The sequence below is a fragment of the Hemitrygon akajei genome, chromosome 12 (genome assembly GCF_048418815.1).
Source record: "Hemitrygon akajei chromosome 12, sHemAka1.3, whole genome shotgun sequence".
Classification (NCBI taxonomy): Eukaryota; Metazoa; Chordata; class Chondrichthyes; order Myliobatiformes; family Dasyatidae; genus Hemitrygon; species Hemitrygon akajei.
The window spans coordinates 66269350-66282678 of record NC_133135.1 but is presented as its reverse complement, the minus strand read 5'-3'; the positions used below and the strand labels follow the sequence as shown (position 1 = coordinate 66282678).

General features: G+C 48.7%; 1 protein-coding gene across 6 annotated transcripts in view; it reads right to left on the bottom strand.

Annotated features, from left to right (window-relative positions):
* The window catches only part of LOC140737138 (uncharacterized), a 78963-nt gene that overhangs the window by 65273 nt on the left and 361 nt on the right, over positions 1-13329 (bottom strand). For all 6 annotated transcript variants that reach the window (XR_012101069.1, XR_012101068.1, XM_073063338.1 and 3 more), the window contains exon 2: positions 13198-13262. Coding sequence is in view for 4 of the 6 variants with exons in the window: in XM_073063338.1 (XP_072919439.1) it covers positions 13198-13262 (65 nt within the window). In the remaining 2 variants the exon portion in view is untranslated. The remainder of the gene's footprint in view (positions 1-13197; positions 13263-13329) is intronic.

Sequence of the window (13329 nt, the reverse complement as noted above, 5' to 3'; positions counted from 1 at the left end):
GCAGTATAGTTTTATCAATAAGAGTCAGCACAGAAGTAAGGACCTTTGGTCCATACGTGTCCATTCTGACCAAACAGTAGCTTCATGGCTAATCCCATTTCCCAACTCTTGGCTCTTGTGCCTCTAAACTCTTATCTCCCATATACTTCGTAGTGACTGTGACTAAACCACTGGAGAAGTTGTGGATATGAAAGTCTTCATTCATCACAACAAACAGACATTCTCATAAAGACCCTCAGAATCAGGTTTAATATCACTGGCATATCATGAAATTTGTTGTATGGTAGCAGTACATTGCAAAACATAATACCAAGAACTGCAAATTACAGTAAGTATATTGTTATGCCATCGGCCCCCTCCTTTGTGAGAATCTCAAGAACCCTAGTCAAGGGGGGGTCAACTGACCCAAAAGAGGAAGAGACGTGCTGAATGGACGCAGAAAAATGGGAGAGAGAGAGAGAGACCACGTTCTCCCAAGAAGCAGAATAAAGGTGACATTGACAATTGTCTCATGGAGACCACGTGAAAAGCCCTCGGGCAAAGTGGGCTGGTTGAGAGAGAGATCGCATCACCTGCAACCTGATTGACACCTGCGATCCCGTGAAGAAGTATAAAGGAGTGTCTGAGGGGGGGGGGGGAACCCTCAGACGCACCCAGGAGACGAAGGAAGCACGATATCGATTCCCGTGGGAGCGGGAAGCCATTCTGAAGGAAGCCACGTGCGTTAGATTCCAACTTTTGAATCTGTGGCTAGAACCAACGAAAGACTGCTTTTAGCTAACAACGGGGAAGTCTGCGCCCCTGATTCCAAGGATTTGCTCTGCCAAGACGACGGGCAAGTGTTTATCTTTTCCAAATCATCTCTTTCTCTCTACAACGTGAAAACCCCAGCGGTTCCCAAAAGGGAAAAGCCTGCAAACTTCTGAGTGACTCTTTATATTTCAATTGGACTCTGTATTAACCCCTAGACAACTGTAGAGCTTATTTCTGATTGATTATGGTTACACCGGTGTTTTAGATTGAGTTTGACGATGTATATGATCTGAATGTTTTGTATTAACCATACGTTTGTGCCCTTTTCGAATAAAACGTTTGAAAATAGTAGCATCCGACTCAGCTGATCCATCTATCTTTGCTGGTAAGTTACCTGGTTACGGGGTTACGTAACAAGATATATATTTAAAAAGTTAAATTAAGTAAGTCATACAAAAAGAAAAAAAAGTAGTGAGGTAGTATTCATGGGTCCAATGTCCATTTAGAAATCCAATGGTAGAGAGGAAGAAGCTGTTCCTGAATCATTGAGCGTGTGTCTTCAGGCTCCGGTACCTTCGGCCTGATGGTATCAATGAGAAGTGGGGATGTCCAGGATGATTAGGATCCTTAATGATGGATGCCAACTTTTTGAGGCATCATTCCTTGAAGATGTCCTGGATGCTGGGGAGAGGAGTGCCTATGGTGGAGCTAACTGGGTTCACACCTTTCTGCAGCTTATTTTGATCCTGTGCCATGCCCAACAGTGATGTAGCCAGTTAGAATGATCTCCATGATATATCTGTAGAAGTTTGTGAGTTTCTTTGTTGACATACCAAATCTCTTCAAACTCCTAATGAAATATAACCACCGTAGTGCCTTCTTTGTAAATGCATTGATACGTTGAGCTCAGGATAGATCCTCACAGATGTTGACACCCAGGAACTTGAAGCTGCTCACACTTTCCACTTTTGACTGCTCGATGAAAACTGGTGTGTGTTCCCTGTTCTTACCCTTTTTGAAGTTCACAACTCTCCTGGTAGAGTTCTTCAAACTCAAAAGCACATCACATTTTAATACCCTTAAGATCAAAGGTAACAGTAGGTGATTTAATACAATCTCAATAGTTAAAATGACATTGTTTACTTCTATACTTTGCATTGACAAATGGTTTCTCTGAGATATATATTTACCGTGGAAACACTTTGTAATTGATAAGACTCATCTGAAGGTTCAAAAGCCTTGGCTGGGAGAAATTAATTAACACAAATATTCTAAAAATACTTCTGTCAACAGAGAGCCAGATACCCAACGTTAATGTTGCCAAGGCTGTTTCTGAATAAACAATGATCTAAGTACACAAAACTATTGATTGCCTATACCCGTGACCATATTTGATATGCTAATTGACAATGTCAGTCTGGTCTGCCGACTGGAACTCAAGTCACAATGGTGCAAATAACTTAGCCCAGGTTGCCTGGTTTGATGCAGGCCAGTTAACACAACCCCACTGCCTTAATGTTTGGCTGATATATATACAAACATCTCAAAGTCACCATTTTGCAAACCATCTCTCTTACAGACAGTATTGTTTATTTGCAAAGCTTTGCTTTTAACCTCAATTTGCTGCTTGCTATTTACAATTCACATTAAGAACTGAATATTGGTTCTTGCTTGATTTCAATATCTGCTACATTCGCATAAATACAGGATATTCCCTAACAAACTTGGAGTATTCTGTGCAGTTTTGGTCACTGAATTACAGGAAGGATATTAATAAGGTTGTAAGAGTGCAGAGAAGTGTAATGGGGTTTTTTCTTTTTCTTTGTTACTGTGTATGTAATCAAAATGGCGTCTTTGTTTTGTTAAAAGTAGGAATGCTGGCGCCTGTGTTAATAGTAGGAATGTTAGCGTCTTTGTTATGATAAGTGCTGGAAGCTTGTTTGGGACTGTAAACTGATTGTTGGCAGGATTTTGGGGAGTTGGGGCGATGGAGTGAGAGAGAGAGGACGGGATGCTGGAAGCTGGGCGACGGTCCCCGGCCCAAGGTTTCGGTGATGAGAGGAGACGGAGACAGAGGAGTGTGGAGCGTCTGGTCGACCACCGTGGGGGTCCCAGGAGGCGGGTCGAGGAGTCGAGGGGATCGAATGCCAAAATACTTCAGTAATTGAGCTCCAACGATTGTGCACGAAGTGGTTTGGACTTTGATAAGTTTGGCGCCTTTTCTTTTTTTTCTCTTATTCATATATACTGTATCGTTAGTAATCGCTTAGTTATAGTAATCTTTATAAATTGTACTCATTTAATCGCATAAGGTGTACTATCTGTTTTTGGGCGAGGCGGGGACATCACACAGCATCCACACCAGCTGATTACCCAGTTTGGCGGGGCCGAAGGCTGCTCCCCCTAGACTAGAACGAGTTTGAGCGATGCCTGAGGCGACCCAGGGGTTACATTGTGGGTGCTCGTCCGGGATTGATTTCTGTGGAAGATGTGTGATCGCCCTCTTTGAATTGTGTCTGCGGTGAAGAGCTGGTGTGCCTTTGTGGGTGTGCGATTGCTGGTTGTCTCTGCATGTGTGTTGGGTAGGGTGGCTGCTGTTGGTAGCCCGGGGGTCGTTGTTCGAGTTCCGACTAGCGCTGACGAAATGGTGGTGGTACCATGGGTTGTCCGTACTGTTTGGAGAGTGAGGAGTGACAGGTTGGGATGTTTCAGCTATGGTGGGCTCCGCACGGTTGTTTGAATAATGTCCAGCCCTAAAGGGGCGGAGACGTGTGTGGTGAACTAGATATACCTGTCTGACTGCTCCTGTGGCTCCTCCCACAGACCCTGCTAACTGCTCCTGTGGCTCCTCCCACAGACCCCTGTATAAAGGCGACTGTGGGCTGCTGCTCTCCCTCATTTTTCCCAGGATGTAGTGTTGTTTATTCTTCCAATCAATAAAAGCCGATATCTCGTTTCCTACGTCTCAGCGTGAGTTATTGATGGTGCATCAATTTTATTGACTGGAAGTTAAAACATGGAAACCGTTTTACGCCCAGAACGCTTAGATTTGGACCCCCAAGACCCTGAGGCAGCTCTTGCCTTTGAACACTGGCTTGTATGCTTCCAATCATACTTGGAGGAGGTTTGTGCCACCGACTCAGCTGTTAGGCTCAGACTTCTCCTCTCGAGGGTCGCCCCAAAAGTTTATTCATTCATCAGGGACCTCTCGACCTACAAGGGGGCGCTTGACGCCCTCAAAAGACAGTACCTGCGGCCGGTGAACGCAGTTTATGCCCGGCATCGCTTGGCAACACGAAAACAGCAGCCTACGGAGTCGACTGCTGAATTTCTCCGAGCTCTACAGGCACTCGTGCGGACTTGCGACTGCCAAACGCTCACAGCGGAACAGCATGCGGAACTCTTGGTCCGAGACGCTTTTGTGACTGGAGTCAGGTCAGTGTATTTGCGCCAGCGGCTGCTGGAAAAAGCTGATCTTACCTTACGCTCAGCGATAGAGACGGCTGATACGTTGGAGGCTGCACAGCTGTACGCTGAGGCGGTCCAGCCGTGCGATTCCCCGGTTCCGAGCGAATTCGCCAACACCGCTGTCAGTCGCGGTATCACGAACTCCTCGAATTCGCCAGGTATAAAACTCTGTTACTTTTGTGGGCTTCAGAAACATTCCAGAAACAGCTGTCCGGCTCGCGAAGCAACTTGTTCCAGCTGCGGGAAGAAGGGCCATTTCGCCAAAGTCTGTAAATCTAAAACGCGCCCGGGGTCGAGCAGCGCTGCGTCTGAGACCTGGGGGCCGCCATTTTGCATGCCCGGATGTGGACAACCATCTTTGCCGGCGTCACCATGCCCGGCCCCTACCTACCCGTGTGCGACCTGGGAGCCGCCATCTTGCATGCCCGGATGTGAGCGGCCATCTTTGCCGGCGTCACCAGGCCCCGCCCCCGACTCGCCCCGTTCAACGCTGGCTACCGTGACCCTCGATCAAAGCGCTCCGCACCAGCTCGCAAGGTCGATGATGGACATCCTGGTGGAGGGGCACAGGACTAGCTGCCTGTTTGACACAGGCAGCACTGAGAGTTTTATTGACCCAGCCACAGTGCAACGCTGTGGACTCGTGACACGGCCGGCACGTCAGAAGATCACCTTGGCTTCTGGGTCGCATTCCACAGACATCCGGGTGGGTTGTGTAGCGACATTGGTGGTGCAGGGCACAGAGTATCGGAACTTTGCGTTCCTGGTCATGCCTCGCCTGTGCGCACCTGTGCTGTTGGGGCTCGACTTCCAGAGCCATCTCAAAAGTGTGACTATGGCATATGACGGGCCCCTCCCACCACTCACTGTCAGGAATCCTCAGTTTGGTGGGACTTCGCCATATACTCCGTTACCACACGCACATACACACCGAACCACACATCCCGCCCAGCACCATGCCGATAGCTGTGCTACTGACACTACTTGCAGCCTCTCCACCCTCAAGATCCCTCCCCCATCGCTGTTCACCAACCTGACCCCCGACTGTAAACCTGTGGCAACTAAAAGTAGGAGGTACAGTGCAGGGGACAGGGCCTTTATTCATTCAGAGGTGCAGTGGCTGCTCGGGGAGGGGATCATTGAGCCGAGCACAAGCCCATGGCGGTCCCAGGTGGTTGTTGTTCGGACTGGGCAGAAAAATAGGATGGTTGTGGACTATAGCCAGACCATCAATAGATTCACGCAGCTTGACGCGTACCCCCTACCCCGCATCGCGGATATGGTCAACCAGATAGCTCTGTACAAGGTGTACTCGACAATAGATCTGAAATCCGCTTATCACCAGCTCCCCATCCGTCCAGAGGACCGCCCCTACACCGCCTTCGAGGCGGGTGGCAGGCTCTATCACTTCCTGCGCGTCCCATTTGGTGTCACAAATGGGGTCTCAGTCTTCAAGAGGGAGATGGACCGGATGGTGGACCAGTACAAACTGAAGGCCACATTTCCCTATCTAGATAACATCACCATCTGTGGTCGCGACTGGTCGGATCACGACGCCAACCTCCAACGATTTTTCCAAGTGGCCGAAGCTTTGAACCTCACTTATAACAAGGACAAGTGTGTGTTCAGGACCACACGACTCGCTATCCTTGGGTATGTCGTGGAGAACGGGGTCATTGGCCCTGACCCCGACCGTATGCGCCCCCTGTTAGAACTCCCTCTTCCCACCACTCTCAAGGCCCTCCGGCGGTGCCTGGGTTTTTTTTCCTATTACGCCCAATGGGTCCCCCATTACGCAGACAAGGCCCGCCCCCTGGTCAGGTCTACCACTTTTCCCCTCTCTGCCGAGGCCCGCGCGGCCTTCAGCTGCATTAAAGGGGACATTGCCAAAGCAACGATGCATGCGGTGGACGAGACCATTCCCTTCCAAGTAGAGAGAGACGCCTCTGATGTCGCGCTGGCTGCTACCCTCAATCAGGAAGGCAGACCAGTGGCGTTTTTTTCTCGTACCCTTCAAGGCTCTGAACTTCGGCACTCCGCGGTGGAGAAAGAAGCCCAGGCCATAGTGGAAGCTATTAGGCACTGGAGGCACTATCTCGCCGGCAAAAGGTTCACCTTGCTGACCGACCAGCGCTCGGTTGCGTTCATGTTCAGCACCCAACAGCGGGGCAAAATCAAAAATGATAAAATTTTGCGGTGGAGAATAGAACTCTCCACCTACAACTATGATATCCTCTACTGGCCTGGCAGACTCAATGAACCCTCTGATGCCCTATCCCGGGGAACGTGTGCTAGTGCACAGCTCGACCAGCTGTATGCCCTTCATGCCCATCTTTGCCATCCGGGGGTCACCCGATTTTACCATTTCATTAAAGCCCGGAACCTGCCGTACTCCCTGGAGGACATCAGGACGATGACCAGGGACTGCCAGATCTGCGCTGAGTGCAAACCGCACTTCTACCGTCCTGACACTGCGCAGCTTGTCAAGGCCACCCGCCCTTTTGAGCGACTGAGTATTGACTTTAAGGGCCCCCTTCCCTCCACCGACCGCAATGTCTATTTTCTCAGTATTATTGACGAGTACTCGCGATTCCCCTTTGCCGTTCCCTGCCCCGACACTGCTACCACGTCGGTCATAAAAACCCTGCGCCAGCTCTTCACTCTGTTCGGATATCCCTGCTATGTCCACAGTGATAGAGGGTCCTCCTTTATGAGTGACGAGTTGCGCCGGTTCCTGCTAGCTAGGGGCATTGTTACTAGTCGAACCACGAGCTATAATCCCCGGGGAAATGGACAGGTGGAGAGGGAGAATGCCACAGTGTGGAAGGCCACACTTTTAGCCCTTAAGTCAAAAGGGTTGCCGGTCTCCCGATGGCAGGAGGTCCTCCCTGAGGCACTCCACTCTATCCGCTCCCTGTTGTGTACGTCCACTAATGCCACCCCTCACGAACGCCTATTCTCTTTTCCCAGGAAGTCTGTCACTGGGACCACCCTACCAGTTTGGCTGACGTCCCCGGGGCCAGTGCTGCTACGTAAACATGCGAGGAGTAATAAGTACTCCCCGCTGGTCGAGAGGGTTCACCTCCTGCATGCTAATTCCCAGTATGCCTACGTGGTCTTGCCTGATGGCGGGAGGACATGGTCTCTGTCCGCGACCTGGCGCCCGCCGGAGCAGCAGACCACTACCCCGAACATTCCATGGTAACTATGAACCCTGTACCCGAGGTGACACCGCACACACCGTGCCACACCCAGACTCCTCACGACGCTCGTGTACCGGGCATCTCGTATGCGTCTATTCTGGGGGCCTCGCACACACGCGAGGGATCCCTGACACCTCCAGTTGGGACAGAACCAACCCACTCTCCGCCTCCGGTGCAAACACCACCTCCGGCACCTGTGCCGTCATCACCTCCGGCTCCTGTGCAATTGCAGCCGGAGCTACGTAGATCGCAGCGAACAATTCGACCACCTGATAGACTTAACCTGTAAATATACTTGGGGACTTTTTTTAAAACAAAGGGGGGGTGAATGTGGTGAACTAGATATACCTGTCTGACTGCTCCTGTGGCTCCTCCCACAGACCCCTGTATAAAGGTGACTGTGGGCTGCTGCTCTCCCTCATTTTCCCCAGGATGTAGTGTTGTTTATTCTTCCAGTCAATAAAAGCCGATATCTCGCTTCCTAAGTCTCAGCGTGAGTTATTGATGGTGCATCAATGTGGGCGGAGCGGACCTCTCAGTTGTTGGGTGAGTGGCAGTGCTTGGCTGAGGGAAAGCGACAGGGATTGGTTGAAAGTTTGAGTAGGCGGGCTGGTAGCGTTGTTAGAACTGTCGGGCGCAATTATCTCGAAGTGACAGCTGCCAGTTCTGGGAAAGTGTGGGAAAATGCGTGTGGTTCGACTGGAAGTCAAATACCGCAGCTGGGGGGCTTATCAAATCCGTGGCAGGAAATTGGTGGGAAGTTTTTAGGGTATCCCTTTTGGTTAGGAGGGCAGATAAATTGCTTGCGGAGACAGGGGGATTTGTCAAGGGGATCAGTTGTTCCGTTGATCCGAGAGGTGTCGGGAAACTTAGAGGAGGCCCAGTGGGGGAACGGCTTGGGGTCTCTGGGGGAGCACGTTCCCAGCAATGTACCAAGGAACTCCCGCAAGGAACAGACCCTATTCCTGAAGGCTTAGAGGGACCACGCACTCAGGTGTTGTTACGGATGGATGGAAGTCAAGTTAAAGCCATCCTCGGCACCGGGGCACCGGTTAAGTTGCTGTACAGTTTGTGTTATAACCGTTTTTGGAAGCCTTTACCCTTGATGACATTGACGGCACTGGAGATTTGGGGTACCAGTGCCGGTGATTATAAAGACGACGGTTGTTGGTCAGTGAAAATGGAGTTCTTAGAGGCAAATGTGGAGGTGACTGAGGTTCGTGAATCGTTGATGCTGATGTGTCTGGACACTGTTGAGACGGGCAACGTTTTGGTTATGGAGAGAACCAATATCCTGCTGGTGCGCTTGGGGGCCTGCCCGGAGGAGGCGGGTGAAAGCTGTTTGGAGGCATTATCGATGCACCCAGAGTTTCGAGCTGCTTGTGCAGACGTGTGTAGCAGCATTGGGCCGATACCGAATTCAAACAAGAGCCGGTGATGGTATGGCCTGGAGGAGTATCTGAGGGTGAGACCCTCTTAGTGGACGCTGTGAAATACCACCAGGGAGGGGAGTTGACTGCTGAAGACACCTCGGTGAGGCAGAGGTTGCGGCGACTGGCCCCTACAGCGTGGCAGACGTAGGCAGCGTGTATGTGGATATTGGGCCGTAGAGGCGATGGCCTATCTGAGTGGTGCGAAGACGTTTAAGGTGCTGGATCTGAGGAGTGGATGTTGCCAGATCCCGATGAGGAGGCCGACCAGGAGAAGACGGCGGTTAAAAGTTCCCTAGGAATCTTTCCGGTCCGAAACGATACCACAGGGTATCTCCGGAGCCCTTGCAACCTTCCTGCAGGGCATGTGGAAGACCATGGGGGTGTGGAGGCGTTTGGAATTTTGACGTATGTGGATGATCTCCTGGTATTTGGATTTGCCTCAGGAGAATATGAAGTGAGGTCGTTGCAGGAGCGGCTGAGAACTACAGAGTTAAAGTGTTTTCTGGACACGTGCCAGGGCTGGCGAAGGTCGCAGCTCGTGAGTGTCTCTACGGAATCAAGTTTGAAATGAAGACTGAGAGACCGGAGAGAGTGATCTGGAACCATTTGAAAGATGTACAAGTTGGAGAGAACGAAGAAAGTTGTTTGACTGAGGGCCACAGCAAACTGAGAGCCTAGAGAAGGGAGCTTGCAGAGGTGAAGAAATTGCGGACAAATCTCGGAAGGGGGAAGCGGTAGCTTGAAGGGAACCTGAAGATGACCATCGACAGTTCAAATGAAGTGCAAAACCTGAAGGTTGATCTGGAAGAAGTCATGAGGAGAAAAAAAGCAGGAGAGAAGTGCAGTGAATACTGAACTGGAGGGTGACCAATCTTTAACTGCTTCTTTTCAGGTCGGGGTGGAAGAAGCTGTTGGAGTAACTGCATTCCAGATTGAGATGGCCGGGATGCAGGAGTCAGAACTGCTGAGCCAGGGGCCAGAGAAGATGATAATCTCAATTGCAGGAGGCTGAAGAGACTGCAGGAGCAGTGCAGGTCACGTGTTTCCGTTTGGAGAAGATCAAACAGCAGCTACCGATCAAAGAAATGAGGAAGAATACGGATTCAAAGGCTGATATGCTGGATGTGTGGTACATGCTGCCTTTTGCTGACTTTCCCTCGATTGAGGAAGAGACCTTTGGCCCTTCTTCCACTGAGTCAGGTGTAGTGGGGAGGGTTAGCTGTGTGCAGTGTGGGGCATGAATGAGAGGTTGAAAGAGGAGTTGGTAGTGGACCCAAGGTATCCCCAGCTGTGTCCTAGCCTAAGGGTTTAGGTGAGGGGGGTACGGAGGTCTCAGAAGGATTAGGGAACGCCCAGATAGTTGGCCTATATAGCGCCTAAGGAACAGGGCGTGAGGTTTACTGTGTGGGGAGGAGATGTCACTGCTTGTGCTTGGGTTACGGTGTGTTGGCAGGAAAGGTGACGAGTTATCTAATAGTCATGAGGACATGACTTTTATTTGGTGGGGGGAGAGTGTAACGGGGGTTTTTTCTTTTTCTTTGTTACTGTGTATGTAATCAAAATGGCGTCTTTGTTTTGTTAAAAGTAGGAATGCTGGCGCCTGTGTTAATAGTAGGAATGCTAGCGTCTTTGTTATGATAAGTGCTGGAAGCTTGTTTGGGACTGTAAACTGATTGTTGGCGGGATTTTGGGGAGTTGGGGCGATGGAGTGAGAGAGAGAGGACGGGATGCTGGAAGCTGGGCGACGGTCCCCGGCCCAAGGTTTCGGTGATGAGTGGAGACGGAGACAGAGGAGTGTGGAGCGTCTGGTCGACCACCGTGGGGGTCCCAGGAGGCGGGTCGAGGAGTCGAGGGGATCGAATGCCAAAATACTTCAGTAATTGAGCTCCAACGATTGTGCACGAAGTGGTTTGGACTTTGATAAGTTTGGCGCCTTTTCTTTTTTTTCTCTTATTCATATATACTGTATCATTAGTAATCGCTTAGTTATAGTAATCTTTATAAATTGTACTCATTTAATCGCATAAGGTGTACTGTCTGTTTTTTGGGCGAGGCGGGGACATCACACAGCATCCACACCAGCTGATTACCCAGTTTGGCGGGGCCGAAGGCTGCTCCCCCTAGACTAGAACGAGTTTGAGCGATGCCTGAGGCGACCCAGGGGTTACAGAAGGTTTACAAGGATGTTGCCGGGACTTGAGAAACTGAGTTACAGAGAAAGGTTGAATAGGTTAGGACTTTATTCCCTGGAGCATAGAAGAATTAGAGGAGATTTGATAGAGGTATATAAAATTATGATGGGTATATATAGAGTGAATGCAAGCAGGCTTTTTCCACTGAGGTTAGGGGAGAAAAAAACCCAGAGGATATGGGTTAAGGGTGAAGGGGGAAGAGTTTAAAGGGAACATTGGGGGGGGGGAATTCTTCACACAGAGATTGGTGGGAGTGTGGAATGAGCTGCCAGATGAAATGGTAAATGCAAGCTCACTTTTCAAATTTAAGAAAAACTTGGACAGGTAAATTGTTGAGAGGTGTATGGACGGATATGGTCCAGGTGCAGGTCAGTGGGACTAGGCAGAAAAATGGTTCGGCACAGCCAAGAAGGGCCAAGAGGCCTGTCTCTGTGCTGTAATGTTCTATCGTTCTAAACCTGACCATGTACTTTTTAAATGTATATATGTAAATGCAGGTATATATTTGCCTGAACCACTTCTTCTAGCAGCTAGTTCCATATATCCATCATCACTGTGTAAAAAATCTGCCCCTAAGCATCACATTAAACCTTCCACCCCTACCCTTAAAACTATGTTTTTGAGTTTTTGATTCACTAACTCTGGAAGAAGGTTCACCACCCCTATCTATGCGCCCAGTGATTTAATATACCTCTATGAGATCGTCCCTCAGTCTCTTGTTCGGCAAGGAGTAAGGGTAAGCCTGTTCCTTCACTCCTGGCAACATTCTTGTAAATCTTAGCTTTGACTCTTTTGAGTTTAATCACATCCTTCCTACAACAGTGTAACCAGAACTGAACACAGTACTCGGTGTGGTCTCACCAACACCTTGCACAATCATAATTTAATCTCCCATTTCTGCATTCAGAGCCCTGACTGATGAAGGCCAGCATGCCAAAAGCCTTCTTCACTGCCTAGTCGACCTGTGACTCCACTTCGAGGGAACCAAGGTTCAAGGTCCCTCTGTTCTATGCACAACAATAAGCAGTGCTCTTCTGTTCAATGTCCAACCTTAATTTGACCTTCCAAAATATAATATTTCACATTTATATGAATTAAAGTCAAAGTGCCAGTCTTCAGCCAAAACACCCAACCAATCAAGATGCCAGTGCAATTCCTGATACTCCTCTTGACTGTCTACAACACCACCTATTTTATTATCTATCATCTAAAAACTATTCTTTGTATATTCTCATACATCCAAGAATCCCTGCATAGATTTTCATATAGTACCTCCAGGAGAATGTTACCGAAGTGAGGTGGATTCCTTGAATGTCTAGATGCTTTCTTCATTGTCTCCTCAACTCTAGATTGCATCAAATTACACAATGAGAATGTATCTGTAGATTCCGGAGTTGAAGTCAGCTGGTCCTCAACCTAGTGTAAATGGTCAGACAACTTCGAATTGAAATGTGGATGAGTTAGGTGGGTTGGGGACCTACTGACATTTCCTGGATTTCAATCTACCACTGTCCTTCAGCTCCCAAAAAGTCAGCACTTGAGATTCAGTCTATGCAGCCTACCTCCCGAAATACAGTTCAGTCTACACTGTCATTTACATTTTTCAAGGTCCTCTGACCACCTCTACATTTCAAACTGCAGAATGACCTGTCTCCCCAAATTCTCCTTATCCAGCTATTCCTAAAGAGTTCTTTGCCTTATACGCTATATGCTTGTGAGCTTCTTTGACTCAACATCCTTTTCTCCAGTTTATCTATTGGATTTATTGGTGAATATTATGAGCGACCACTTTAGATTTATTATTTGCATTCTAGATGCTTTCCCAGATCGAATTTAAATTCCCACTGCATCCCTGGGTATATAATCTGTGTCATTATTGTCTGATTGACCAGGATCATCTGAAATCTTCAAACTTTTCATGGATAAACGTTCCATAGAACAGACCAACACATAAAAAAGCAGCTTCTAAGTTGAACAGCCAGTGTGCTTCCTGTGAAAAAGCCCCTGATTAAATTACTGAAACAAAGAAAAAGACAAAGAAACTGTTAAAAGCAAACTTCTCCCAGGTCTAAACTTTCACCCAGTCACATTGCAAAGCACATTTGACAGAGGAAAAAACAAGCAACGCTGAATAATATCCAGCCTTACCTTTGAGGGCACTAAACAATGTTTCATCCAAGTCGTAAGTATTCTCAAAGTAATCCAAAATCTCCCTGAAACATACAAGTGTAAAACAAGCTTATAAACATACCAGTGATAGCACCTTGCAGCAAGATCTTT